General features: G+C 40.1%; 2 protein-coding genes across 2 annotated transcripts in view; both read right to left on the bottom strand.

Moving 5' to 3' along the window:
- Nucleotides 1-1,659, bottom strand: part of ldlrap1b (low density lipoprotein receptor adaptor protein 1b) — a 17,059-nt gene extending 15,400 nt beyond the window's left edge. The window contains exon 1 of the mRNA XM_055155062.1: nucleotides 1,569-1,659. Within this exon, the coding sequence (XP_055011037.1) occupies nucleotides 1,569-1,659 (91 nt within the window). The remainder of the gene's footprint in view (nucleotides 1-1,568) is intronic.
- An 8,245-nt stretch (nucleotides 1,660-9,904) lies between these two features.
- On the bottom strand, nucleotides 9,905-12,275 carry syf2 (SYF2 pre-mRNA-splicing factor). Its single transcript, XM_020919732.2, has 7 exons — nucleotides 12,223-12,275; nucleotides 11,852-11,950; nucleotides 11,650-11,775; nucleotides 11,358-11,475; nucleotides 11,181-11,271; nucleotides 10,607-10,705; nucleotides 9,905-10,200 (listed from the first exon to the last, which is right to left on the bottom strand). Exons 1-7 carry the CDS (start codon nucleotides 12,238-12,240, stop codon nucleotides 10,035-10,037), a joined length of 717 nt encoding a protein of 238 aa, XP_020775391.1. The 5' UTR covers nucleotides 12,241-12,275; the 3' UTR covers nucleotides 9,905-10,034.
- Nucleotides 12,276-27,792: the final 15,517 nt, after the last annotated feature.

The raw sequence follows: 27,792 nt of genomic DNA, 5'->3' as shown, positions 1-27,792 counted from the left end.
TTTTTTTTTTTTATCATTTTTTTTGATTCCGGTAATCTGTTGCTGGTACTAAACTAGGGAGAAAGGATATAAAACTTAGGAGTAAAAACTAGGTCTATTAAAGCGCTCACAGGTTCATGGCGTTAACCCAGAGATCTAAACCATGGTCTCTAGAGATTCAAATCACATTTTAAAATACAATATAGGGTTACTAAAACAAAGGACTACAAAACAAGGAACTTACACACACGGGTCTAAAAGCCAGGAGTCTTTAAAGAGGATTAAACTAGGGAGAGGTCGGGCAGATATGATACAAGGACCTAAACAGGCAATAGAAGATAAACATAAGGTAGTTCCTCCACTCTGGGCGACATTTGTTGATCCGGACTAACATCATGTTTGAAGCCTCGGTTTGTGCAAGTGTAAACGCTATTTGATATAATTTTTCATGGGTTCGGAATGTAAACACTTCTAGAGGGGAATATAACACATCCCGACGTGTCCCTATCCGACTCCGGTACCTTAACGCGCGCCATGAACCTTGGGCACACTATGTATTGACTTCAGTTTGGATCGGCAAAGGAACATGGGCAGGGTTTTGTTGTGCTTAGGTTGGCTTTGTTCTACCCACGCTTGACCGCTCCGCTAACGCAGACATCGAAAACCCTAATGGAGCGCCTCTGGAAAAGGATACACATAAGCGACTTTCCGTTTCTTATCTTCGTGTTTTTTTCTGGAAGCGGTGCACCTCCATGAAAAAGAGATTGTAGCATCTCAAACAGTTTGGAATTATCAGAACGTTCAAGACTTCGCAGGGACATTATGAGCCCGCCTCAGCACGGAACCCATAAGAAAGAACGCTTACAGAGTATTTCTTTCTCATTATGGATAAACACAACGAATCTATATAGATTCATCTAGAAAGTTTTCAGTAACGGTATTTTGCCTTATCATATCACACACTTGATCGTTCATAGATTTTCTATTTAAATGAAAGAAGTACATTTACTGTACGTAAATGTTTCATTAATTTATTAATTTACCTCAGGATAATTGAACCGCATAAAGCTATATAAGATAGACAGGAGGACACCCACCTGGGGAACCAACTTCCTATGACTCAACGCTTATGGTTGCTGATTGAACGGGAGAAAGTCGAAGTCGATCTGTGAGTTGAACCTCGAAAGAATCGACCATCCGAAAAGATCCGCTTCATTCGAAGGGACGTTAGAGTTCAGAAGATCCACATAAAACAAAGTGTTATTAATTTGCTAGTAGGTTAGACCATAGTTGTGGAAAGGCAAGTTACAATAACTAGGCGCTTAAACACATAGGAGATCGCTATGAACCGCAAGTGAACATGTTTACTTATTATGTGCACTTGGAAGATCGCAGTTTTCTATGGCAACATCACAACTACGAACAATGTTTTCTCTTTTTTACCTTTTTAGTTATAGTATATTGTGCTGTGCTCTCATTTAATAAGTTTATTTGAGAGGACAATTTTAAATAGTAAAATTTACTCATGATGAGATGTGATGTGGTGTTATCAGTATTGTCTTGATGAGTACCATTGAAATCTCGCTTACCATTGTCGTCATTGGTGGTGTGATATATTGTGTCTTCTTCGAACCATATAGGATTTTCCTGTTCTTGGTGTTTCCCAGAGTATATTCCCATTTGGTATTGAGCTCCTGAAATGAGTCAATTTCAGAGGAAACAGTGAAAGAATAGAAATTTTAAGATTATTTTAATGCACTTGGCTGCACAGTTCAATTTGCCGTCTTTTTGAACACCCAAATACACAACAATACTGCCCATGTCTTATGTCTTTTTGAGGTCGGCTTTTCGGCATAGAAACGTCTAGTGGAACATATCGTGCCCGGTGTCTGGCGGCGCTTAGGTACAAAAGGTGCGAATGTTCCTAGTTACAATTGCGGGTGTGATTCACGTGAACGATGCAAAATCTCTATTCTTCCTGGAATTTCGCGACAAAGCACGCTTCTCATTCGGACCCCGGCTCCAGGGCCCCACGGCATCAGCATTCACGCGCTGCACAGGATAGTGCTGCTTTAAGGAATGCAGGCTGTGTGTTTGGATTATGTTTTCAGAATTAGCCGCTGTCGGCCTCCTCTTCTGTACAATTACAGTCTGAATCTTCGACTTTTGCGGATTGTTGATAACAAGGTCTTACACTGGTCATGCACACCCAACTACCAATCCTGGAGGTTGCAGGGCGACTAGCAAGAAAAGTACAATAGCGGGAGCACAGGGAGATTCTTAAGAGTCTCGACGGATGTTGCGAGGCGCAGCGTTTCATCCGATTTCAAAAAAATCCATATTTGTCTTTATTCTTCACTACCAGTAGCTCTCCCCCTTTCTCTTGCCTCTCTAGGTATCTCCTTTTCAATACTTTTCTTTTCCTTCAATACCTTGAAGAATTTATTTTCTTTAGCTTCATACTTTTCGTCTTTTCTTTGTCTCCTTCAGATGTATATTTATTCTATTATAAACTACTGTCTATTACCACTTTCATAACCAATTTATCCACACTTGTACATTCTCTGCTATTTTTTCCCTCCCTCCTCATCAATCTTCGCTCGTGTTTTGGGTCTCTACCCTCTCTCATCTATTATCTTTTGGTGACACTCGGTTCACTCCTCTCATCTCTCTGCGTCTTTCTCTCCTCAACCACAAAGCTTCATTGGACACACCATTACAACAACTTTAGTCTGGGTGAAAGTGTGAACTAGAGATACGTGTCAGAGGCTGCGCAGGAGACTTTATATAAATGACTCAACATTCCATTATTTTTTTTAGTGAACTATGTTATGTTTTGAGAAGTCCTAATATCACATTTCCAAAATTATTTAGGGTGTGAACTTGTATGTGGAATAAATAGGGGTGCATGAAGGGATGGCTTTAATTTAGGTTTGTCACGAGCCCGAAGGTACGGCGCACTAGTTGACACTTATTATTTGGGAGGAGTAGAATGATGACGCCACGTAACGCTGCTATAACTTTTATTTTGTATGCTTTGAAAGCGTTTGTTTTTTTGTCATAAGGGTTTCTTTCTTCTCCATTGGTTCCGATGGTGATTTACCTGAAAGTTAGTCGGGGACCCAAACATTGGGGTGCGCCGCAGGTCGGAGCAAACGTGGGTGAAGACATTTCTTCAAAGTTCCCTCTCGTACCGGAGCCAGAAAGCACTGACAACTTTTGTTTCTACAGGAGTGGAGAATGATGAAAGTGGAGACACGAGACGAGGTGTTTTTTGGCTTCCCGTGGTCGCTCTCCTTCCCTTGTTTCGGACAGCGGAACAAACAAAAAAAAAGCCGGAAGTTTTCGATTGAAACAAAATAAGTGGATAAGTGAGAAAGATGTTAGTCAAATGGTGGGATTTTTGATCTTAAAGAGTTGGTGGTATGAGGACGAGGTGCCTCCCAGATTCCGTGACTCACAGACGCTCTCATCTTAACAACATGATGTTATTCCGCATAACTATCTTTTAAGTGCAGAATAGTGAACTCGTTGTTTTGCGGTTGTTTTCGATAACCGCTGTAGGTGGATGAATGCGCTTTGGGGCCATTCAGACTGAGTGCACTGTCAAAAGATCAGATATGTTAATCGGTTTCAAAGGAACATATTCAAGTGTCCTGGGTGCATTTTAAAAATACTTTTTCGGATTTGGGTGTCGTTTCAGCGACTGGTCATTACAAAGATCAGATACAGGGTACAATAGAAGAAAAAATTGGTTTTGGGTCACTTCAGGCTCAGTCTGAACGCAGCCTTGTAAAACTTAATGAACTGGGGGACAAATACAGGAACAAACAGGAGGCAGTTTATCCATTGGACCTGAGACGTGGTTCGACCTACGCATGACACATGCTAATTTGAGTATACATAATGGTGACTAATGTACAATGTTGTTGGAGATGTGGCCTCTTATATTCTTTCAAAACATTTAGCCAGTGTGATGAATGGGTTTTTCCTTTACAAAGAAATGAGATAGCAAGAAGCCCAAGCCTCTCTCCGCCCGGCGTCCACTCCACACCGTCCACACTGCATATACAAACCACCGCGGAGCAACACCAAACACACAACATCCAGTCCGCCGCGTCCAAAAGACGCTCCATGACGCTGGACGGACAACTCACTGCCAAAAGCACAGCTCCACTGCACACCAATGAGCCATCGTCCGCGGAGGGCAGGTGTGAACACGGGCCACAGAACCGACAGGAGTTTGCTTGGGCAGACATGGAACAGGGATTAGACATGTGCTTTAGCGCAAGATTAGCAGGTTATTAGAGTACAATAATCGGTGAGTAACTGTATTCGTTTTACCTTAGTTACTGTTTCCAGCTCTTGAGTGTGGCTCAATTTGGATTACAGTTACGTTGGTTGACACATAATTATGGTCATTACACAGAGGTATTCTGTTCTGTTTCTCACATTTCTATGGGGCTAACAGGCAGCAACTAACGTTCAGTTGAACTCAAAATTTTCCAGGACTAGGAACAGGACTAACAGAACTAGAAGAGGACTTAAACCAGGTCAAACCAGGGTCTAAAAACAGGTCAAAAGCCAGGTCTAAACCAGCGCACGCAAACCAGGTTAAACTTGCAGGACTTAACCAGGATAAACATAGACTAAACCAGGATAAAGCAGGCTCAAAACTCAGAGGCACTAAACCAGGACTAAAACAAGACTAAACCAGGAAGACAGGACTAAACTAGACTAAACCAGGCTAAACCAGGTTAACCAGGACTAAACAGGTCTCTCTTCTATCAATAATATTTTTTAAATTTGGTTCAGTAAAGTCCGGGATTTTCTATTTTTCACTTGTATCAGACGAGTAGACACTGTTAGGTGGTGAAGATCTATCCGAGTCTTTTGGTTTCTCTACAGAGTAAATCTAGGACTTCCCCTGGGATGCGAAATCCACTCTCAAAAAAACTGTTGGAGGTACCTGAGGTCGTTATACTATAGTCAGTTAGTTTACTGAAAGGTTAGGCTTTTAAAAGGGTGGAGTATTCTTTTACCCTACCAGATGTCGCTCAGATTACACCACCACCAATGCTTCAGTTTTGTAATGGAATCCATAAAGTTACTTTAAGTGAGTAACGTAATCTTGAAACTTTGGATTACTTGATATTGTGGATGCTTTTTAAACATCGACTATCAACGAAATGACAAACACACCACTCCTAAAATTCTATCGTTGTTTGCTGTAGATTGCTAGCAAACTAGGATTCTTAACCCAAGATGTTTTGTCTGTGACTTCAACTTAGAATAAAAAACGCACAGAGCTTTTCTTCGGCCTTTACCCAGATTATCAAAAATTATTATTGATAGAGGAAAGTTTTATCTAGATGAGATGCTTGCTTTAAATTGTGTTCAGCCTACTGTTAGCTGTCTATGGGCTGGGCGATATGGATCCAAGAAAATTATCTCGTGATACTTCTTTCGATATCTAACTTCTACGACTATCATGTTTCAGAAAAATAAACCACGTAAAACTGAAAACTGGCAAAAACAAATTCTGCCCCAATTCCACTAGGGTTCCTTTTTTTTTTTACTGAAGTGTAAGAGGTCGACAGTTCATACAGGAGATTTAAGAGCTGTCATAAAAAACTATTAACAGAAATACTAATTTAACTGTTTAAATAAAAGAAATAAACATATTTTCCTTTCGTCTTTCATTCATGAAATTAAACAACTCAAGAAAGCTCATCTTTGCATTAATCTGGTTAAAACAAGAACCAGAACCATGAGCTCTTTGGGAGTTAGAAGAAAGCTCGGGAGGATGTCTCTTATTTTAACAGACTTACCAGTTTCCTCACCGGAGCATCAGGAGGCTCATGGGTTTCCACTCAAATCCACTGCAGGATCAATCAACGCCACGATTACATTTTCAAACAAAGTGTTGTAACAAGGGTGACAAGTTAGGTTACTAGGCGCAGGCCAGATAGATTGGCCATGGTTATGAAATGCTTCTGCATAAACAGGGGTGAAACTTTAAACATTGCGAAAAGCCCTTATAACAAGAATTTATTATCGGCCCTATGCATAACGACACGGTCAGAGCCACTATCAGCCCGTTTCGAGATTCACTACTGTCGTTAATTACATATATTATTGGATATTTCCATTTTTATTTATTACCGTTTAGTGGTTTTTTTTTTTTTTTGCAGCTTTGCTTTCACGAACTTGTCGAGGGTTGTAGGGCGCTATTTTAAACAGAAGGAACGGCTGCGAAACTTAAAAAGCGGCAATGGCTAATTTGGCATAAACAGCGCACTCGCACGTGCTGCTCTTGGCGGTTCAACTTCTTTTTGGGCCTTAAAGGCATGACTGGTGGAATGTGAGGATGCTGCTCTGATGGTTTTGTCTGTTAAATGGTGGAAAAGGTTCGTGGCGTAGAAGGCTTTTCACTGGCACCAAATTTTTTCTTGGGACGGGTCTTTTCAGAGAGAGTGAGTTGATGTTGGAAGAGTGAATAGTGAGTACTACGTAAGACGATTTTACAAATCAGAAGGTTTGTTTGTAGTGCGATTCGTTTAGAGTTGTTATGTTTGTTAGAAGGGTATAAATCAATCGATCATTGGCTAAATCGGGAATATATTTTGTAATTAGCCAAGATATACTCGATATAAATAATCTAATCGTTATAAGTGTTCTATGTGATTTGAATCTCATAATCAAACGAAGCTATTTTAACTTTAATTTCATTTAGAGAATCTAGGGTCTTTAGTGCAAATAGGCAGTGCGAAGTTTTTTATAGTCCAGAAGGGATGCTCCTGAGTCGCTAGATAGGCTTGTCTCATGGAGTTGTTTTATGACGCTGGTTAGTTGGTTTAGGATGGGTTTTAGTATCTAAGGAATTTCGAACTGGTTTAGTCCTCTCGATTTTAGTATTCTTGGTTTTAGATCTGCGTCTAGACTTGGTTCTATGGCCCTTGATATTTGTCCTGTTTGTGTCCTGTTGCTTCTCTAGGTACCTGATTTCCTTCTCAGTGCCAGGGTCATTACACCTCTGTGGTAGGTTTTGTCTTGGGGGTTTTGTCCTGGTTTTCGGGCCAATGACCGGCCATACTTGTGTATCCATTTATTGTACCACGAGTCGATTTTGTCAGACAAATTTCCTACCTCTGGGTCAACAGTAAAGAGGTTTCAAAATGGGAAATGAAACCTGGGAATAATCTGAGATCTGATCCATCCATGGGAAAGGCTATGTGTAGATAGAGTGACAATTAGGAACTGTCTGTTTAAAAGGGTAATAAGTACGTCGTTTTCGGATACTGCCAGAATTTGCTTCAAGGCACGGTTGTATTAATACTGCTCTTTTCCACTTGCTGCTGGTTTGCTTAGTGTGATTTTGTCATAGTTCAGTCAATAACCTGAGTTAGATGAATCTGAAGCATAGGTACAATAGTATCTCAGCTGCACTGTAACGTTTGCTGTTATTTTTCTTCTTTCGTTCTTTGAATTGTTTTATCACGCTGCTCTGGATCCTTGGTTTCGCTCCTTTGAGTTGTGTTACTCATCCTCGTCATCTCATTCTTCTTCTCTTCTTGTATCTCCCTCCTCCTATCTGCTCTTGTCCCTTGCAATCCACGTGATATAACTCTACTTGTACAGTGGCTTTCTCCTCCCTTTCGATCTTTTTGACTGTGTGCACCCCCATTCGCGGTGTGGCTTTCTTGGTTTTATTGGCGCGGTTCTGCTCATTTTTGGGATTTGCGGTGACGCCGTTGTACTTATCTCTTGGCTTGTTTGTGTTATACGATACGCTGTTGCATCTTGTAATGTTATTTTCTATGTTTTTTTTGGCGTTATGTTATCTAGTAAAATCGAATCTAAATCTGGGTTTTTGCTTGGTCTTAAATTCATACTAGATTGACTCGTTATTTATTCCACTTTGGTTTATCTTATATACACTATCTGGTCCTTTGTTTTGTGGTGTGGTGTTCGGTTTGGCTACTGGCTCTCTTTTGCTTTTTATATTCACAATCTTAGCTTTCTTATTGTTGACTCCGACATTTATCGACATCCCATCTATGTGAAGTGAGTATTTTGTCTTCGCTTAATATTGTTACTTATTGTTGATTTCTGTCTTCTGATCTTTATCTTGTTGAGCAGCCAACTACCTTTGCTTCTTTCCTCTTCATCTTCTTCTTGTTTGTTATTGGCATTCATATCGTATGGCCGCCTGTGGACTATCCAATAATAGTCTGTCAGAGTTTCTCTTTCTACTTATCGGAGTACATGTTTCTAAGACTCTTCTCTGGGTGCTTTTTATGCCTATACTTTATTTGAATATGCTGGTTTGTTTTTAATTTTTTAGACTTATTTTGTTGCCTACTGGATGGGTTGGGCTAACCCTTCCTTATCTCTCAGGGGTTCCATACTGTATTACTTTTTTTTTTTGTTGGTTTTTTCTTATTTTTTTTTTCTGTGTTAAGGATTAGGCCTGCGCCTTTTGTTTGTATATATGTGTGGGGTTCAAAAATGGGACATAATAGTTTCTGTCTGCTTATCTTCTGACTTTTTTTGGAGTTCGTTTGGCACATCGAGTTTCTGTTGTTCTTATTTTTTAATTTCATTTTTAACTGTTTATTGCTGTGTTTCTGTTTTTTTCTTGTTTTGAATTGCAGTCTTTGTGTTAGTTGCAGCGAGCTATGCTCATTTTTAGCTCTCATTATATACTCTTTGTCTTTCCGAAATGAGGTTGCTTGATCTTCATTCTTGCGCCACTGTAAGAACGGCAGTTGCTTTTTTTCTTTTTTAAAATTCTCTATTACCTATGGTTTTTAAACATATTCTAATTGCTTTGTTCCTTTTTCCTTCTTTTTTATCTCTAATAAAATCCTTTTTTTTTTTTCCGGTGTTTTTGGCAAAACCCTCAGTCTTTGGGTTTCCTTTTTTTTTTTTTTTTCTGTTCTTTCTCTTTCTTCGTTGTTAAGGTTTGTTAAACTTCTTCTGTGTGAACTTATTTTTTTTTTTTTTTTTTTTTATTTTTTGTTCTTGTGAAAAGTCCTAACGTATATTGCTCCGGAAGGGCACTGGAGGCTTCAGGGAAAGGGCGGGCACAGGTGAGTTGCAATGCATCCTGTCACATCAATGTGGCATTGTATATGGACTTTGTTAATAATGTAAATAGTTCTGTACATAATGTGTTTATTTCATGGACATTTTTTTCCAGATATAAAAAAAAAAAAGTGGAAAGAAGTGAAGGAAATGCATTCAGGTGGGATATTTTTTTCCCCTATTTGTGTATTGTTTTCATTATGTGAAATTTCAATAAACATTTGTCCAAAATAACTTTCTTTGCTCCATTCTCCCATGTTCATCAGCAGTTGCCAACCAAAATATAAATTGATGTACACTGGGTGTTTTTTTGTTTTGTTTTTTTTTTAAACTGCACTACAGGATGTTGCTAGACTGTCGGCACCATAGCCTTTCTGGTCAGCACAAATGAAAAGACTAGCTAGTACTGTACTAGCACTTGCGATACATTTTGGCTGCAGTATTTTCAGAAGTGTGAGGAAATTTGGCATGAGAACCAAACCTGAAAATTCAGCCATTTGAACTTATACACGTGTAGCAGTTAAGGATCTATTATTTGAATGGGGTCAAAGAGTAATTTCTGTCTTTGAGCACATGATCATTGAAGAGGAGTTCACTTGTCAAAATTATAAACTTAACAAGGCCTTCGAAATACAAGTGCTTCTAAATTCTTTTTGGTAATATAGGTGCTATAAGCTCTTAGCCCACAAGATGTCACAGTTGTGCTGCGCTACAGTAGAAAACTGGTTTGTGCCTGTTCCACTGCAGTTACAAGCTAATTCTGCCCATTTTGCAGCTTGGGGCTACTTTGTTATGAGGAAATGTGCGTGATTACAATAAAATTTAATTACACAACTTTATTCTGCACCAACAAGTGGTTTATTTAAAATGCAATTTAAAACAATGTTTCCATACATGACACATCCTTTTCGTTTGGGGAAGCGTGTGTAACAAAAAAAGAATTAAGATTATTTTAAATGCAAGCACTAAACAGCCGTGCCCCTCTCCAAGTTCTGTTTGATTTCTGCTGTGTATTTGCCATAGAAGCGCTCAGCCTTCTTGTTGAACTTGGCATTCCTCTCGTTAATGTAATCAATGTCAGCATCGTCGTTATGGGCCCTGCGTCGACTGTACTTGGATCTTTTCTCAATCCTGTAACAAGAGCACTTTGTGAGTATGGCATTAAAACAACTAAATATGCCAAAGCTCTTAAATTCGGTAGAGTCCTTGGCAAGTTTGCACACAGATGATCACATAACATCACAAGGTATGATACAAAGACGCTATGAAGTAGAATGACCCATTTTTCTTTCCAATTTATGTAATTAATATCTCTCTCACTTTTAAATTTTATGATGATTATGTTTTGATTTGTTTTTATTGTAACTTTAATGTATTTCTTATTCTGTAAAGCACAATTCGTACACAAAGTAATTCAAATAAACTTGCCATGCTTACTTCAGACAAACAACAGCAATTAAAGCAGATAATTTGGAGCACATTCAGTCCAAGGTGAACATAATGTATAATAAATATTGCAGATGATTCTTCTACTTACTGTTTTTCAACATCTTCCACCATGCGATCAATGCCCTCTTTAGTGGGAACGTGAGTACCATGGATCAAGCTGTCAGATGTGGGGTGAAAGTCCTCACCGCTACAGAGAACAAATAAGCAAGTAAAGAAGAAGCATTGCAAATTAGCATTTTAACCGTCTCATATTTGTTCTTTTATTCCATTGTGGAAACATTAGGATGATGTGACCCTAGAGCCAAATGTGTTGGCACATCCTCCACGGTACTTCATGTGGCTACTTTCAGGGGTTGGAAACATTAAACTGTTCTTTGACCTTAAAGTACTCCTATACATTCAAATCCGTAAACAAGATCTGAGGGGCCATGTCGACCTCAACCCCAAGGCCAAACACAGGGCGCCGTAAATAATATATAGAAAATTCTTTGTGCTCATGTGATTAGGAAATTCACAGATGATGAGGCAAAGTCAATTTTACTTTATGAGAGATTTCACAGCTACAACCACAAAGTCTTCAGGTATTATTTTATGGATTACTTAATGACATCTAATGAGCTAGTGGTGTTTGCATGGTCATATTACATATGTTCCAAACTTACCATTCTTCCCTTTGTTTCTCATAGTTGTTCATGTCTGGTCTGATCTGCTTTGTAAGCCTCTGATACTGTCGGAACTGTGCCTCAGCATAGCCTGCACAAATAAAAGCAAATAAAAAGGGACAATAGTTATACTGCAGTGCCATTATTAAAAGATTGATTCAACCTCGGCGCACCAACCTGCAAATCCTGGGTCTGGATTTTTCTTCTTCTTCTTCCTTTCCCATCGCTCTGCGTCATCAGCTGTGACTTCCAGGAGTTTGACTCGATCATAGTCTTCTCCTCTGGCAGCACATTCCTGTACAGATGTGTGTGAAATGTACCATTATCAACACAAAAAGTGATCACACAGGAAATAAATAGGCAGAATTGTTGTGGGTTTAGGATTATGGAATATTGTAGTCTGTGAAGTTTAAACAACAAAAGCAATAGCATCAATATTTTCAACATGATTCTAAACACAATGAGTCACCTTCTTTTTTTGGTCTTCGGTCAGCTCCCACTCCAGCCTTGCTTTCTTTGCCTCCCAGTTTGAAGGCAGTTTGAGCCTCTTGTCTTCTTCAACAACCTCCTGATGATTAAGTTTACGTGCTTCGTTCTGTAAACACGAAAAAACATTTGTACAACATAGCAAAAGCACGTTTGTCAAAAATGTAAAATATCTGAGCTCGTACTCGTTTGAAATGTAACTCTCTGAACTTTCGTAGCCTCTCTTCTCTTTTCTGAGATGCTGGAGTTTCGTTGGATCCTCCTTCAGATCCTGGAATAGAGGTCTGTAACGAAACCGTGTATTCCAGCATGTTATGATCATTACACGTACAAAACTGGGATGGAAAAGATTATGTTCTTCAAATACAACAGGCATTTGCTAACAGACATTAGCTTAGCACAACTACATCGTTTTACTACACAAATCGTATGATTGTATGATAAAAATAAAGTATAACGACAATACAAAAACAATAACAAATACAGTTCATTTCAACACTATAATAATCATAAATACTGAAACATAATTTTCAAAAGACGAAACAGAAATCCTTACCTCACTGTTTGACGCCATTGTTTTGCTACGTTCAGACAGACAGGAAGTGTGAGCCGGATATGACGAAAGGATTGAAAAAAAATAAAATAAAAATAAAACCGAATAAAACATAGTAATCAGTACATTTTGAATAAGCTAATGCATTGTAGAGACAGTTGTAAAAGAAAAGTAGACAAGACTTTTAAGACAAAAGGATAATGTTGTTTGACACTTCACAAATTGTTTAACACAGTGTTTCTAAAGCATTTGAAATTTAAAGTCCTAAATGAATAAATAGACAAATGAGAATGACCAAGAGTGAGACAGGAAGCAAGTATGAATATAACTGGAGGTTACAATGAGAGGCATGAAATGTTCAGCATAAGGACCTCAGTGTACCACACAGGGGCTCTGTTCAAATCCTCTTAAAGCCAATTGTAATGGTTGTTTTTCTTGAAAAGAAATAAACTGTACATGTATTGACACAGACCATGTTATTCTCACCCACCAACATGAGTTTGAAATAAAAAATATGATTCTAACATGCGATCACAAAACATAAACAGATTTAGAAGATTTCAACATGTCTGTTTGCCAAAATGGATGTTCCCTCTCTTTGATTGCATTATACTAATTGAGCTTGTGGAGGATGTAATTAAGTAGAGTTTATAGTCTTAGATTAAAGCATCCTCTAGATCACAGGCAATGTTAATGAAGTGATGCATTTTCACTTGAAACCAGATGGGAAGACATCACAACAACACAATACATCACTTACTGCACAGTAATTGGTATACTATGATTAGCAAACAAAAAGTATACTTCTCAAGTACGAGTTTACAAGTATAACGTTGGCTCTCATGGTCATCAAATAGAAAAATGTATTATAAAAATCTTCACAAATGCTTCATACTTTTCATACTTTAAATTTTATAGGTTTCACCTAAAGGTTTGCTTCCTAAAACTAGTTGAAATTTAGCCAAGTATAATAGGATTTTGGCTGACAGAGACATTTTTTGCCATAAGTCTAAAATCTATAAGGGCCATTTCACAAATACCAGCTGTTTGATTTCCGGACATATAGGTACATTTTGTAACAGTACACTGTGTTTGGTTTGAGCAGAGCGAATGGGTGTTAGATGAATTCTTTGCCAAAGCTTGTCTGGGATTGACAGGACTTTCATATGATATTGTGAAGATATACTTGATGTGCACTGAATGCCAAATTGGCTCGGTGACACCAAGCCCTCACTGTCAGGATGCTGTCACTGCTGTTTAAAGGCAACAAAGCTTTGGTCGAATATGACATGGAGCTCACAGTCAGTATGTTGAGGCCACCCAGGAATGCTGAACAACCATTCAATATTAACTTTTCCAGTCAGGCAAATCGGCCTGAAACTTTATATCTCCAAATAAATTGCACTTGAGGGACACATTCATTCAACGATTTGAGTTGGATAAGCATATCTCAAGAATCAAAATGGACACACATTTTTAATTAATACACTATTTACACAGATACTAGCTCTTATCTTACATGAACAAGGGGTCCATTAGCCAGAACATGGGGGGTTGAAACTCATACAGTGCTAGCAGCTGCTTCACATCTGGATATTTATATAAACATCATGGCCAATAAAATCATTCCATTTCCTTAATTACTATTCCTGTCATTTCCGCAGTAAATGAAAAGTTCTTAATTCAGGGCCAACACAAACATGGCTCTCCAATCTGAGGAGTTGGTGCTGAAGCGTCGCCACCCTGACTAGAGGCCGCTGTCACCCGAGTGGAACCACAGCTCCTGCCTGGGCTTAATGTGAGCATGTAGTGAACAGGAGCCAAGAGCTGCGCACAAATGGAACACAAGATGGCATCTTGTTTCCATCTCCTTCAGATTGTACCAAGACAGACAGGCAGGAGCCATCTTGTTTCATCTAAAACTTTCCTCTTCCCCCTCCCCTTCATGCCCCACTCTGTATTGTTTTGCTACTTTTTAGCGCACCCAGCCAGGCCACAAATTCCCATTTACAATTCTCTCTGTCATCTCATTTGGGTTTGCATGAGATGGCTCGAGATATAGTGTTGATAAGATATAGTAGTTTTCTGTGCAAAACAAATGAGGAATACACGCTGTTCTAAAAGCTTTAGGCTGAAATTTCACATTTCTTCTAGGGTCATATGTCATCAAACTCATTTTCAGCTACAAGTGCTCACATTGATGTAAGAATGACTGCAGTGAATACCGAGTTATAATGAGGCCAGAGGTCCGTGTAAAGAACTCTCTGTGTCTGATTGCCATTTAATGTGTGTCCTCATTGAGACTGATTTACCAATTAGGATGCCCCTGAAGGCAAAAGAAGTTTGAGAGAAACATTAGACAAGGTTACAGCAACTTTACTTTGCACTGGAAAACATTATAGGCCACAGGAGGAAGAGGATTTCTCACAGACATATACTTACACAAAAGATGCATGTATGCACTCCAATACCACCACTATTGTAGTCAATGCTTTTCCTCCACCACACACAATTAAAGTCCCAATTAAAGCCCATTATGGCTTTCCACCAGCAGCGACCACAGAGAGACTGTACATTGTGGGCACACAAATGTCTCTAGTGTTGTCATCCAAAATGATGAAATCTCCCTCAGTAACATTATGATCATAATTACTGATATCAAAATTAAAGTTTAGCAACAAAATAAAACTGCAATAAAAAGTTTGAGTGTTTCCAGTAGGGAGGATCTATGGCTGTTAACCACAAAAGGAGTTTAAAAAAGATCACTACTTAAAATATCCTACTCCTCTTCATTTAATTTTCTTTAAAAAAAAATTTAAAAAAAATTATATATATATATATATATATATAGAGAGAGAGAGAGAGAGAGGTTTTAAAATTTTTTTTTTTTTCTCATTCATTTCTTGTTGTAGCTTGTTTCTTCTGAATTCTGTTCCATTAGCCATCTGTTGGGGCCGATGAAGGACCTTGGATTTGAAGCATTTAACTTTGGAGGACCCTGTTTCCAAGGCAAGGTACCTCGGCTTTGTGTAACTAAACGTTGAGAAAGAAGCACAACGCACAAGGATCGATTTGCCACAAGAGGGAGACATTTCCCATAGTGTCTTCTCCATGTGACACTGCTATTCAATCTTATAAAATAATATTTCAAAAACCCATCTCATGCTCATTCTATTTGTGCAATTGTGTCTGTTTCCCACAGCCACAATCACCAATGGATTTGAGTTCTCACCACAGATTAAAGCACTGGCTTCTATATCAAGTGTGAAGCATCAGCTCACCACCATACCCACAGACAAGTTCAACCCCAGTGTGTTCCCTTGAGCAAGGCCCAAAAGTGTCATGGGTTTCCGCTCCCTGTTCCCATCCTTTACCCACTGACCTTAATGAGATAGTCAACTTCTCACTTGGCCAAACAATACTCTGTTGTACGGAGCTGCGATAAGAGGTGGCCAGTCTTCTGCCTCTGGACATGCAGCTGTATAGGCCAACAGTCTACCCTATCTCTTATAAGCCAGACACGCAAAAATATACTGCCAGATCAAATCACTTTACACAGACGCACAAATCAAAATGCATGCAAACTTAAAAAGTAAATCCATTCTCGCCCAATTTTTAGACTCTGAGAACGACCAATCCGTTTAGGGCTGAGCAGCAGTGGGCTCTTTCATCTTAGGTTCAAGGCGCCAATGATCTAATTTCCAATCTGATGATGATCAAACCAGCGCCAAATCTCTCCAACAAGTGTCGTCAACAACAACACCACTGTTAGAGCCTAAGTGATAAATGAGCCCTTTCTGTGGTCATTACAGAGTATGCTCAAAACTATTTAGAACTTTAAAGACTCTTTTATATTCATGAACAAACTTATTTTGAGGCGGAAAATGTCCAATTACTTATTTTGAAGGTGGAGTGTAGTTTCCCCTGGGAACAGTGTCAGAAGTAAAATTTGTGATGTGGGAAATGTATTACCACACAGAAGTTAGGTAACCGCAGAAGAATCATAGTTTATCATTTTATTTTGTGAGCAGCTAAATTATTGCCTTACACTGTAGATGGGATTTTAATATTGAATACTTCAGTATGAATATTAGCATTAACAACTCTAATATGAAATGGCTGGAGGAAACATCTTTGAAAATCTCTTCAAAGGAAACAAAAATAAACATAATAATTATACTCTATTGTAAGTAAAATATTCTTTCAATTAAAGCATTGTTATTTTGGGTTTCTAATAAAAAAGCGATGGGGAGTGATTCAGTTTAACCAAAGTTTCACCAAAACAGCTTAGATATAGTAAACATTAGTATCCGTGGAAGACATGACGAGTTAAAAATGGCAAGTTACTTCAGTATCCAAAGTGTTTAATGTTAAAATGAGTGTTTTCTGTGGCACGGGGCAAAAGTGACAGTTATTCCAGAAGGGGTGAACTATCCCGGCCAGTACATATCCGCTACTTTTGGGGTTTGTTTGAATGAATGAGGTGTTCCCCAAATGCGGCCTATAATGTGACAGTGTGGAAACTATTCTGCACCGATTTAAATTGAAGCTCCTTTTTAAAAACAACATGCGAGGAGAAGTGGAATTGCTACCCATGCACGAGAACACAGAAACATAGGAATGTAGACAAAGGGCAAATGACGTGTTGAGAAAAGAAAAGACGCCAGTGAACAAGCGGGAAGCACGTGTAAACAGCCCATGTCGAAACCAGATACGGGCCAATTCTAAAGGTAATATAGAGAGAAAATGTGTTTAGCAGAGTCCATTAAAACCAAAAGCCTCAGAGGGAATGCTTCGAGCCAGACGCAGGGCTCTGATGGAGGCAGTGTAGACAGTGTGAGCCCAGGTTGTCCTCGTGACTGATGGAGTGGGCTGGTCTCGGACTCCCCTGGCCCCACGCAAGTCTCTGTATGATGAAGTTAGAGAGGCATAGACACAGCAGAGAGGAGCTGCGCCCATCTCCTGTTGCTGCTCAATGTAATTTGGGATCGTGTTGCAGCGGAAGCACAACTGACAGAGGAGGAATCTATTGGATTCAGCTCAGACATCACAATAATATTGAGTCTTGTTTAAAAACACACATTCAAGAGGCTACGGAAGTATCATTGCTCTAATAGCTCCAGAGCTGGGAGAGTGTCCACAGGAAACTTGTGTTCAATATGAAAAAGATTTGAAGCATGGGGAGATGACTGGGGGTTCACCTGACAAAAAGACAAATCCCTGCTTTCCTTTTTAGTCCTTCCCAGCGCCCGTATGACTTTTCCTTTGTGGTTAAGCGGCTCTTGGCTTGTTCCACTGGTGCGACGCCATCTCTATTATAATGCCATCATTGCTGCCCGCCAAGCCAGAGCACATGATGTCACTTCCACTCCTGGTCATGGTGGTTTGGGTCTAGCCACTGGTGCATGTGACAATGTGTGCCCTGCTAGTGAGCCCCGGGGCTTGCAGTTAACCATGAGATCCACGCCCTTACTGAGTTTCAGCAAAGTTCACCCACTAATGTAGACTCTCTGGGTGTTTTGATGCCCCTATTCTTACTAACTTTGAATCTACCCTTTCTTCTCCCGGTTACACTTTACATTCAATCAACTACTGTCATTTCACTGATTGCTTTGTAGTCATGTTGTGAGACGTGGATCGGGAGCAGCAGTGGCTGATGTATAGCTTCTGGAGAGGAAACAGAGCACAGGCGCTGAGAGAAAGTGGAAATGTTTTGATGGCACTGTGCCCACTGCGCATGGCCCACTCTCCACTGTATTTAGAGGCGGCTTTCTTCTGCTGCCAGGTGGGTGGGAGATGAGAGAGAGCCGAGTGGGCGCCTGTGCCGACACACTGCTCAGATCAAACGCAGTGAAGGCAGGGGATTAAAGATGGGCAGAGTATGTGTAGCAGTTGTTAAATAACTAGACAGATTTAATTAATCTCTGCTATTTATTTAACAAATTGTATTCTACTTTGTACCATGCTGCAGTCATTCTATGAACAAGGCAACAATGTCTTTCAGCTGCTCCCCTCAAGGCTCACTGTTATAAATCCACGCCTTTCTTTCAGGCTTGGGAATGCTATGATATTTTTGGTACTTGGGAAATTTCACCTTCTCCAGTAGTTGTTTATCTGAGGGTGCTAATGATTTCATCAAGAAAACGCCACCAAAAATATACATCTAGAAAGAAGGCCAAGACACTTTGGTTAATCAATAATTATAATTATTTATGTCACAATATAATCATAAGAACAAAAAATAATAATAATTATAAGAATTAAAAAAAAAAAATTAAGCATTTTAAATTAAATCTGCGCTCCAAAAAAAGTTTTTGTAACATAAACCTTTTTATTACTATTCAGACTGTTTGGTTTCATTGGTCATGGTGTGTGGTTAATCAGGAATATTTTTGTGATGACTGTTCTCACAATTATTTTGAAAACAAAGTTTAATATTGTGACATCCCTATATCTGAGATGATTTACGTAATTGACGTTGACAACATGTTTTTGTATGTAATCCAGGAGTAATCCAGGTGAGTCCCTTTGTAAAAAAGGTTTCAGATCTCAGTGTTATAACTAGCAACAGAGACATCTTCTGTTCAAAACCAGAAGACTAGTTTTCAAACCTTTTGTTACAATGTTTTTATGGTTTGCGTTTCATTGAATTTGAACAATTCAAGGGCTGAAGGGAGCATATTTTAAAAAGCACTTATTTTTATCATCATCTGTAATTTCCCAGTCAGCAGCATCATTGTGCATAGACTGATTGTGTGTACAGTGAGGTTGAGATTTTCACATACATACTGTGCAGTGCCAAGCCTTTGTTTTCCCTGTAGCATCTTATTATCCAAGGCCTTCCAGCTTAAGCCTGTGGGCTCTCTGAGGGGAACCCCATCCCGAAGTGGCGGCGAAGATGGGACAAACCAAGCGGATGAGGGGGAGGAAGACGACACTCATCATGTGGAGGTTTGGAGACTGACTGCTTCCCGTTGTGAAGGACCGAAACAATCTCCGTTGGGAATGTGGTCCCATGTACGCCCACGCCTGAAGACACAAACAGAGGAAGAGGTGTAAATTGGAACAGACAGTAAATACAAAAATACATAAAAAAGAATGAAGCTAAACAAGGACAAGTGAGTGTAAGAAAAACACACTGATATAAGATGCATGAGTCCATAAATAGGGATGTACAGTGAATTATGGGAAAACGTCCTTGCTGAGACTGGGTGCTTATTATGGTGAGGAAGAATGTAGTCTTTTAGGGTTTTACTTTTATTACTCATTGTAGTCATAAGATACTGCAGCGTATATTGAGGACACTACAGTAACATAAATTCATACTAAAATGCAACCAATGTGAACAAAATCCTCACTGAATAGAAATCAGACCACTGATTTTGTTTACTTGTTAACTAATAGTGTTCTATCTTATAAAGAGCCCATTCAATATGCTACAATCATACAATTCAAAAAAAAAGTTTAAGTAAAAACAAAAAAAAACACTCCTCAGCATTTTTTCTCCTCGTCATCATTCTCTCCTTCCATATTTCTACACCGCCAATGAATAAAGTTACTACAAAATATTTACTTCTTTGCATCTTTGTGCAGCCCCCTACGCATACACCTGAATCTCAATGACAGTTTAGAGTGATTAGGGCTCAAGGTCTGAGTCTTAGATCTCTGTCTCCTGAAAATCACTGAGGTAAGGAGAAGCCAGCGCCAGTGGATGGGAGGTTTGGGAAAGATTTACAACAGATGACTTTCCTAACTGATAGAGGTCTTAAGTGGCTTGATCTTTCTCTGTCTAAAGTGCATTCACAGTTGACGAAAACAATGTAAACTTGGCCCAGAAACACGTGGATGGCTGTGATCACTGACCTGTCTGGCACTGGCAGCCTCGACCCACTGAAGACTTATGGCCTTTGTCTGCCACATTAATTAACAACCCTTCAGACAGGAAACCAGAGCCAGAGCTGCAGTCCGCTTTCATGTCTCATCCCATTTGCCCAGAGAAACCTAATTTTTCATTATTTACTGTATCATTTCCAGGCCGATGATCATCAATATTGTGAATGGGCAGAACTGGGCTTGATGTTTCTAATTGTTTGCTGTTGAAATACTGGGCTGTGGTGCATGAGACAGGTGAAAGTGAAGCCTTAGAGGGCTGTCATAGTGCGACTTTAAAGACTTGGCCTCGTACAGCCACACGTCCAGGCGTAATAATAATGAACCTCTGGGAGTTTGAAAGCGGGAGAAACCTCGATACAAGTGTTTTATGATCTGGCTGTGCTGTGGACAAAGCAAATAATCACCAGACACAGACAAGCAGGTAGTTTCACTTAACCTCTGCTCAGGGCCCAGAGCCACTTTAACTAGAAGCACATGGCTGCCTACTGCATTATAAAGAAAGAGAGAGACTGACTATTACTAATACTAATACAAAAAATTAGACAGCTCTCACAGTGCTGAGGTGACACCCTTTATTCAACAGCAGCACACTTTCGTTGGTGTGGAGAGTTCCTCGGGTTTCTGAAGCCACACACTACGTGAACAAGTTACAACTGTGGGTGTACCTGCTCGGGCAAATGGACCAGCAGCATACATCTGGTGGACTGTGGTCTGCTGTTTACTGGATGTCTGTGGCCTGTGGCTTTGTCTTCTAACCATTAGAGTGTTTGGTGTTGTTGGAGGCCGGCAGGTCCTACGGTAAATCCTGCTTATCAGACGGCCACTCCTGAGGGCAGCGCAGCCACAGAAACCCCTGAGAGGCTGTGGGAGAGCGCAGCGATGGAAGAGGAAGTGTGGGCTGCTCAGGCATGCCCTGAGTGTACATGTACAGGACATATCACAGGCGTATGATACCCGCATGTGTGCTGGGGGTCACTGACCATCCATCTCCTCAGCGCAGTCTGCCACACTGCCCAGATAACTTCTCCTCTGACCAAGTGCCGCTATTAGGTTCCCCCATGTGGTTCTGCTTAAACCGCTGGGGCTCCGGCTGCAGTCTGCAGACAGCGTCAAGCCACAAGGCTACATGGCATGTGCGTTGGAGGTACAACACTCCGGGATCTCTACGGGATATTCATTACACTCACCAATGCAAAGATCTTTTTTAATCTTAATTCATTTTGAAATATAAAAATACCACAGGTTTCAATAAAAAAAATACATCCCATTGTTTTTTATCCAAAAAAATGTGCCCTCTTCCGTCAGTGCTGCCCCATCCTTTCTCATCCCACTAGTTGTTCACCACTTACACTCAATCATTGTATATCTTTATTGATGAGTCTTGACAGCACCCAATTCTTATAGAGTTGTGGACATCTGATCCGCACACTCCACCCTAAAACCAGGAGGGAAGAGAAATGTACTGCCTCTGTCCTGAGACGCCACTCTATAACAGCAGGCCCTAATTTCTTCTTCCAGTCATGGAATATGATAATTTTCTTATTTGCAAGAAATATCAATTGCTCAAGGCGGACACATAATCATTGGGGAGGAAAGGAGAAGCTACCTGTGTAATGTGCTTAACAGGCTAACCTATTTAGCCACAGGCGCTGTTTGAAAATGAGAAAGTGCTAATGGTCAAAATCAATTTTCTCTGTGTCCAAATTACTCCCCGACCGGCTTAGGATTTCACCTAAATGGCTAAACCTTAAAACACTGATACTAATTCTATCATATTAGGACTGGTCATATAGTTACAGTTATAGCTAATGCTATTTTAGCGTATTTATTGATGTAGGAAGATGACTCGAAGGCCAGGGAACACAGAGTCCTCTTAGTGCCTATATGGCTGTGATGGAGAACATGACCTGCAGCTGTCGCTTAACAATCCATGTCCATGTACTAACAAGGTACTGCATTCACTATTATACATTACACTATTACACTATTATATACTGCACAAAATTAAGTTTCATGAAATTCATTTTAAAGTAATGGTGTGTTAACATTTCCGTGTTTAAAGTTGAAATATATACATATATATATATATATATATATATATATATATATATATATATATATATATATATATATATATATATATAAAATACATATATTTATAAAACACACACCTACACATGTTTCTATTGTGTATTATTTTCTGTATTTTAACTGTAGCAATCAGTTGTAGGACTTATAATGTTAATGGATATCTGTTTAAATATAAGGTCTTTAACTCAAAATGAAAATATTACATCTGACAGGTAGTTTTCATAATGCAGGGACACAGTGAGTTGAATATGAGGTAGTTCCAGCTCTGGTCAGGACTATAGATCTGTGGATTTGGGCTGGGGTTGGCTTGTGGCTATGCACCGTCCACCTGGGCTAGCCACATCATAAACAACAGCTGTGTGTCAGCTTTTCTTCTGTATCAACATGGCCGCACTGGCCACCGGCTGGAGCCACACATAGGTATTATATCTATGAGACTTCCTGCGGCAACACAGTCCCAACAGACAGGCCACAGTTCAGGAAGTTAAAGTCTGCTTCAACCAGTCACACAGGAAAACTTAAGACTGGAAATCTGGGTCAGTAATAGGGATTGAGTACTATTTTAAATTGAAGAATTCAATTTTGAGAATGAAAAGTAAAAGAGGGGACCATTAAGGATTCACTCAGTAAAGACTAGGCAAGACATTTGTCACATGCTGCCTTCATTGTTTAAGGTTTAGTTCCAAGCTTTGGTCTAATATGAACTTTGGCATAATACAACAGTGTAATTGGGGTAATGGTTCAACTACTGACACCATTTACCAACCACATGTCCTTATTAAAAGGAGAATCTTTTGGTTTTCAATATGCCATCATATTATTAGGCTTAACTGGGTTGATGGTGTATCAGGAGATTATATCCTATAAATATATTTCATTCAAAATAGTTCTAAGCAAGGTTCAACATCTGTATTACTGCATTATCTCGTCTCCCTGGTCCCAGGGCCATGATAATGTCAGGTCAGCCTAATAACCTTTGTCAGCTCTTCAGGCGTGAAGAAGGTATATTGTAACCATTTGGGGAGAAACGGGCCGGCTTTCCCGATATTGACTCAAACTCGGCGCGGGAGAAGGAGGGGAGGCGTGGAATAAAGTGACACTAATGGAGCACTGATGACAAAACAAGGCGCGCACAGGGACCACTTTCCAGCGTTTTTAATTCTTAATGTTGTCGCCTCAGGTTTCAATACGTCCTGGGTCCGGGGCAGCTGCCTATGCCCGGACGGATCAGGCGTGAGGATTAGGATTTCTTGGTGAGGAAATGGTCACGTGATTTACTGTTGCTGGAGAGACGCTACAGGTGGGCAAGCGTGCGGCGGGGGGGATAGGATGACCCAGTAGAACCGCACTACACTCCCTGTCCCGCTACGGACTCAGCTCTGTCGTGACCGGGCTCAGAGACAAGAGCGTCACTCTATACTTTGAAAACACACTTTGATGGCAATTAAATATTAATATGGAGAATCATAGCCTGAGAGCTGTATCCACATTACACAGAGCATGCAAATCGCTCCAATCAGTGCGCCAACTGAAATAGCATCTGCAGTGTTGTATAAATAAGCCAGGGTTATCTTTAATATTATTAATATGGACTAAACTAACCGAAGAGGGAAAGGATAACACAGGAAGCAATCAGGGTAATTATTCTGTTTAAATTTACATGTAAAACACAGCTCTTATTTTGCCTACTTGTCCTTTGCCAACATTGGAACACATAAGAAAACTGTAACAATAGAAGCTTTTGTATGATCCTTAGATGAGATAATGTAAATTATATATTATATTATATATTAAAATAAAAAGTATGCTGCATGTTATAAATTCACATCCAGAAACAATCATCTGCCTTTTCTCTCGGTTTGCCCCATAATCATGCGAGTTTCCTCCCAATAGGAAAACATCCTTGGTTCCTCCTCGCCCGTGTCTGTCAGCAATTCTGTGTGGGCCTGGACTCAGTCTGCGGCCAAAAATATCCCCGATGGCTCCTCTAGGATGGGACCGGCCGCACCGACCACAGGCACACAGCCCTAAAAATACAGCAGCCCAGCCCCATCTCTGCCCTCATTTACTCATTAGCACTACAGAGACAGACGAACAAAACAGAGCAGATAGGTGTGTTAAAACAATACCTGACTATTCTCACAAGTTCAAAATTGACAGTCAAAAAGTTAAGAGCTTCAAATACCCAGACATGGGCCTGGAGACAAAAGACTTTTCTGGCACAGAGTGAATATCCAGTTGGTAGTGTGGCGTGGGAGAAAGATATTAAAGGCTGTAAAACTGTCAGGGCACAGTGATTGATGGCAGTGTGGCTGGCGCTAGCTGATAACTATCGTCACGTCACTCATACCCTCCCATTATCTGCAGCATCTAATGAGAGAGCGAGTGGTGCAAAGTCAGAAAGAACGTGTTTAATTACAGCATATTGTTTAATGAAGATGTGTTATTAGACTGCATTCCCCTCCGGTGGCTCACAGCGAGCGGGTGCCATGCCAGCTCTGGCGCTGGGCGGCTGTTCCCTGTGTGGGCATAGTTCTTCACACATTCCTGCCAACAGCCACAACAAGCCTGGGCCAAATCGTACGATGTTTGTGTGTATGCAATAAGCTTGTTGTGTAAATATGTTGTTCTTTTTTATGTATTTTGTGTGTCATTTTTCTAACTAAATTTAAGAGTGTGTGCATGTGTCAACAGCTGGCAAGCCTGCCTGTGGCGCTGTGTACACAAGTGAAGGTATTCTGGCTGAGGTTACGAGGTGGGTGGGGGGCTATAGCTGCGCTGAATGAGGCATTTAGTGCTGACAGTTAAAAATACCCCTGGTGGACCCCGTGCAGGAGTAGTGGCGCTGCTGCTCCAGCCCTTATTCCAGGGCTGATCAGGGCTGTGGCTGAGCCACTCCCGATATAAGATAATGGTTAACCAAAGCTATGAGTGCAGGCCTGGAGTGCTCCCACACATGAAGGCATGCGGCTCATTTATGGGCACGCACCAAGCCGTTTGATATTCAAAAGTAAACAAGCCCTATCGCTGTGTACTGTTGAGTGACACTATGTTTTATCTACACTAAATGATATTAGAGGCTGTCAACAGATTTATTGATGTGAGGATGGGAGCAGATAAGACACACAAGTCTTATCTTGCAGAGGTAGAACTGAAGAAGTAAATATTACAAGACGTAATACAGAAAGATGATCATAAACCTGTTTATGAAAGGACCAGGAACAGACAGTTTATTCCATATGGGCAAAAGAAGTTAGTTGTAATGTATTGATGTATACATTAATAACAATGACTTGAATACCTATCATGATTTTAGGACTATCTTCTTAAAAAGTTACCTGCAGTGATCAGTGCACCATTTCAAATGGCTTCTGTCATGTACATTGGGAATGTAACAACTTAATTTCAGCGATTGAATGAGTCCATTAAATCATTTTAGTCTGGCAAATGGAGAGCTGTTTGTTGTTTATGGGACTTGAAAGGCTTCCTCTCATTTATTGATAGCATTACAGTAATATAGGTGTTTACGATAGGTGTGGGGCTTATTCTGAGTTAATAAAACATTCTCTCTGCCTATGTAATGAAGGATGCAGTTGGACATAAGTGCTTTTTGTTTGTTCTGTTTGGTCTCCTGTGTGTGAGAGCACCATTAACTTGAGAAACATTTTTACCAGTGGTTTGTGAAAGCATTGTCTGAAATGTACGGGGGAAATGCTTGCAGTGTAGTTTCTGCGCTCTGCAAGTCAAAGTCTGAAAAGTTGCTTATAGTCAACACACTTTCGGGGATTATTCTGTATAAGCATAACAAAGAATAAAATAAGCTTAATGAGTATAAAATAACATCACTGGTTAGACATTTGTTATTTTTAGTGGTTGATGCTGGAGGTGGCAGAAAGTGGGAACTAATGTCGCTTGATTAAGGGTGGTGTGGTGGAAGGGATATGGTTAACAAAATATAAAACAGAGTGTGTTTTTGTGATAAATTTGATAATGTTTCCCTTGGGCTTCCAGGAGCCATGCAGATTGGGCTAAGTGTGGAGTGAATGACAGAGCTTTAAAGAGTGCCTATTTAAAAAGTCTCGGCTAACGGGACCCTCCAAACAGCCAAACCGCTTCAAACGCCAGCCAAACAAGATCCACATTGTTCAATGGCATGCCCCAAGTGGCCATAACCCAAGCATGGGCCCATAAACAACTTGTAATTGGTGTAATTATCATATAATTTAAAAAATATGTTTTAATATAGGGTCTATCCCTTTATTTACCCAGAGTGAAGTGGAAATGGGAGTTGTACTCAGTAATCCAGTGCACTATAGTATAAACATCTCTAAAAGCCAGGACTTTCACATTTATCGCCATGCCCTCTATATTCAGTGCGGTGTAAGATAACTTAAACAAGCTAATGGAAAAATAACTTTATGTCCAGAAACCGTTTTTGTTGCTGCTACTTTTTTGGGGGGAGTTGACAAGTGATGCAGGAAACAAGTCGAGTGTTTCGCAAAAACAGCTTCCTTCCTGGACTAAGGTACAAGCACCGTGGAGGTGTGAGAGAGGAAGAGAGGTCATGGCCAACAAAGAGCCTCTTCAGCAGCATGTGTCAGCCCCTCCCTTCAAATTGTGCACGCTGCAGGAGAGTAAATAAACCATCCTCAGACTCCTGACTCCTGATCAATACTGCCGCTCTGGGCTCTCCACAAAAATCTCAAACTGCTGTCGCCAAAGTTGAGGAGGACACCCTGTACCACAGTCACAACACACAGGAATGCCGGGTATGCTTAGTTTTAATGCCACCTTATTGGAAGGCTTATGTGGATGGCCACAAATGTCTGCCTGGCACAACATCAATACAAACATGCAAATGAGACAATAACACTGCACCCTGGTCGTGTCAGCTCATGCCTGAAGAGGTGGGAGCTGTGGTTACGTTCCCAAACACCTATTACACAAATACTACACAGACTAGTGTGTGGGGAGTTTAATGAAGAGCTCCAGGGGACAATCACTCACACTAAAGACTGCTTTTAACTCACAAGTGTTGTTATAAGGAATTTTTTATTTTATTTCTAAGGACATGCCTTTTTTATTTGACATATTCTTTTGAGTGGATCCAAATTATGAAGGTGATAAATCTTTAAAGAACTCCTATATGCTTTCTCCCTCAAAGCTGTAACTTTACACCTTTCTCCCCAGTAGTCAGACTGGATCGTGCCAAATCTGTACATTTTTGTTATATGAGAGCAGTTCTAAAGGTCCTGAAAAGGTATAAACAACAACTGATGTCTTCAAAAAGAAGTTCTATTCTGTAATATGCTGAACTACACACATGGCATGGCTTTTCCTTTTGGCAAAAGAATGAACACATTGATGGTCTAAACTAAAGACCAAAAAGTATTTTGTGTCAATTATACTCCTCCTCAGACCTGGGAACTGGAGCACTTCAGTGTTGCATGAGTATGGGGAAAATAAAAGATTTTTGTTCTGGTAATCTTGTGGGCTGTTGATGTGGGATAACAGAATGATCACATGGTGAATGCATGCACTTTGTGGCAACTTTATTTAGAAAGAGCAAAAGTAAACATTCTGCTGTGC

This window comes from Boleophthalmus pectinirostris, unplaced genomic scaffold, assembly GCF_026225935.1.
Source record: "Boleophthalmus pectinirostris isolate CB_2022bp ecotype Guang Dong unplaced genomic scaffold, ASM2622593v1 HiC_scaffold_10, whole genome shotgun sequence".
Classification (NCBI taxonomy): Eukaryota; Metazoa; Chordata; class Actinopteri; order Gobiiformes; family Gobiidae; genus Boleophthalmus; species Boleophthalmus pectinirostris.
The sequence above is the reverse complement of the archived record's forward strand: the minus strand, read 5'-3'. Positions and strand labels throughout refer to the sequence as shown.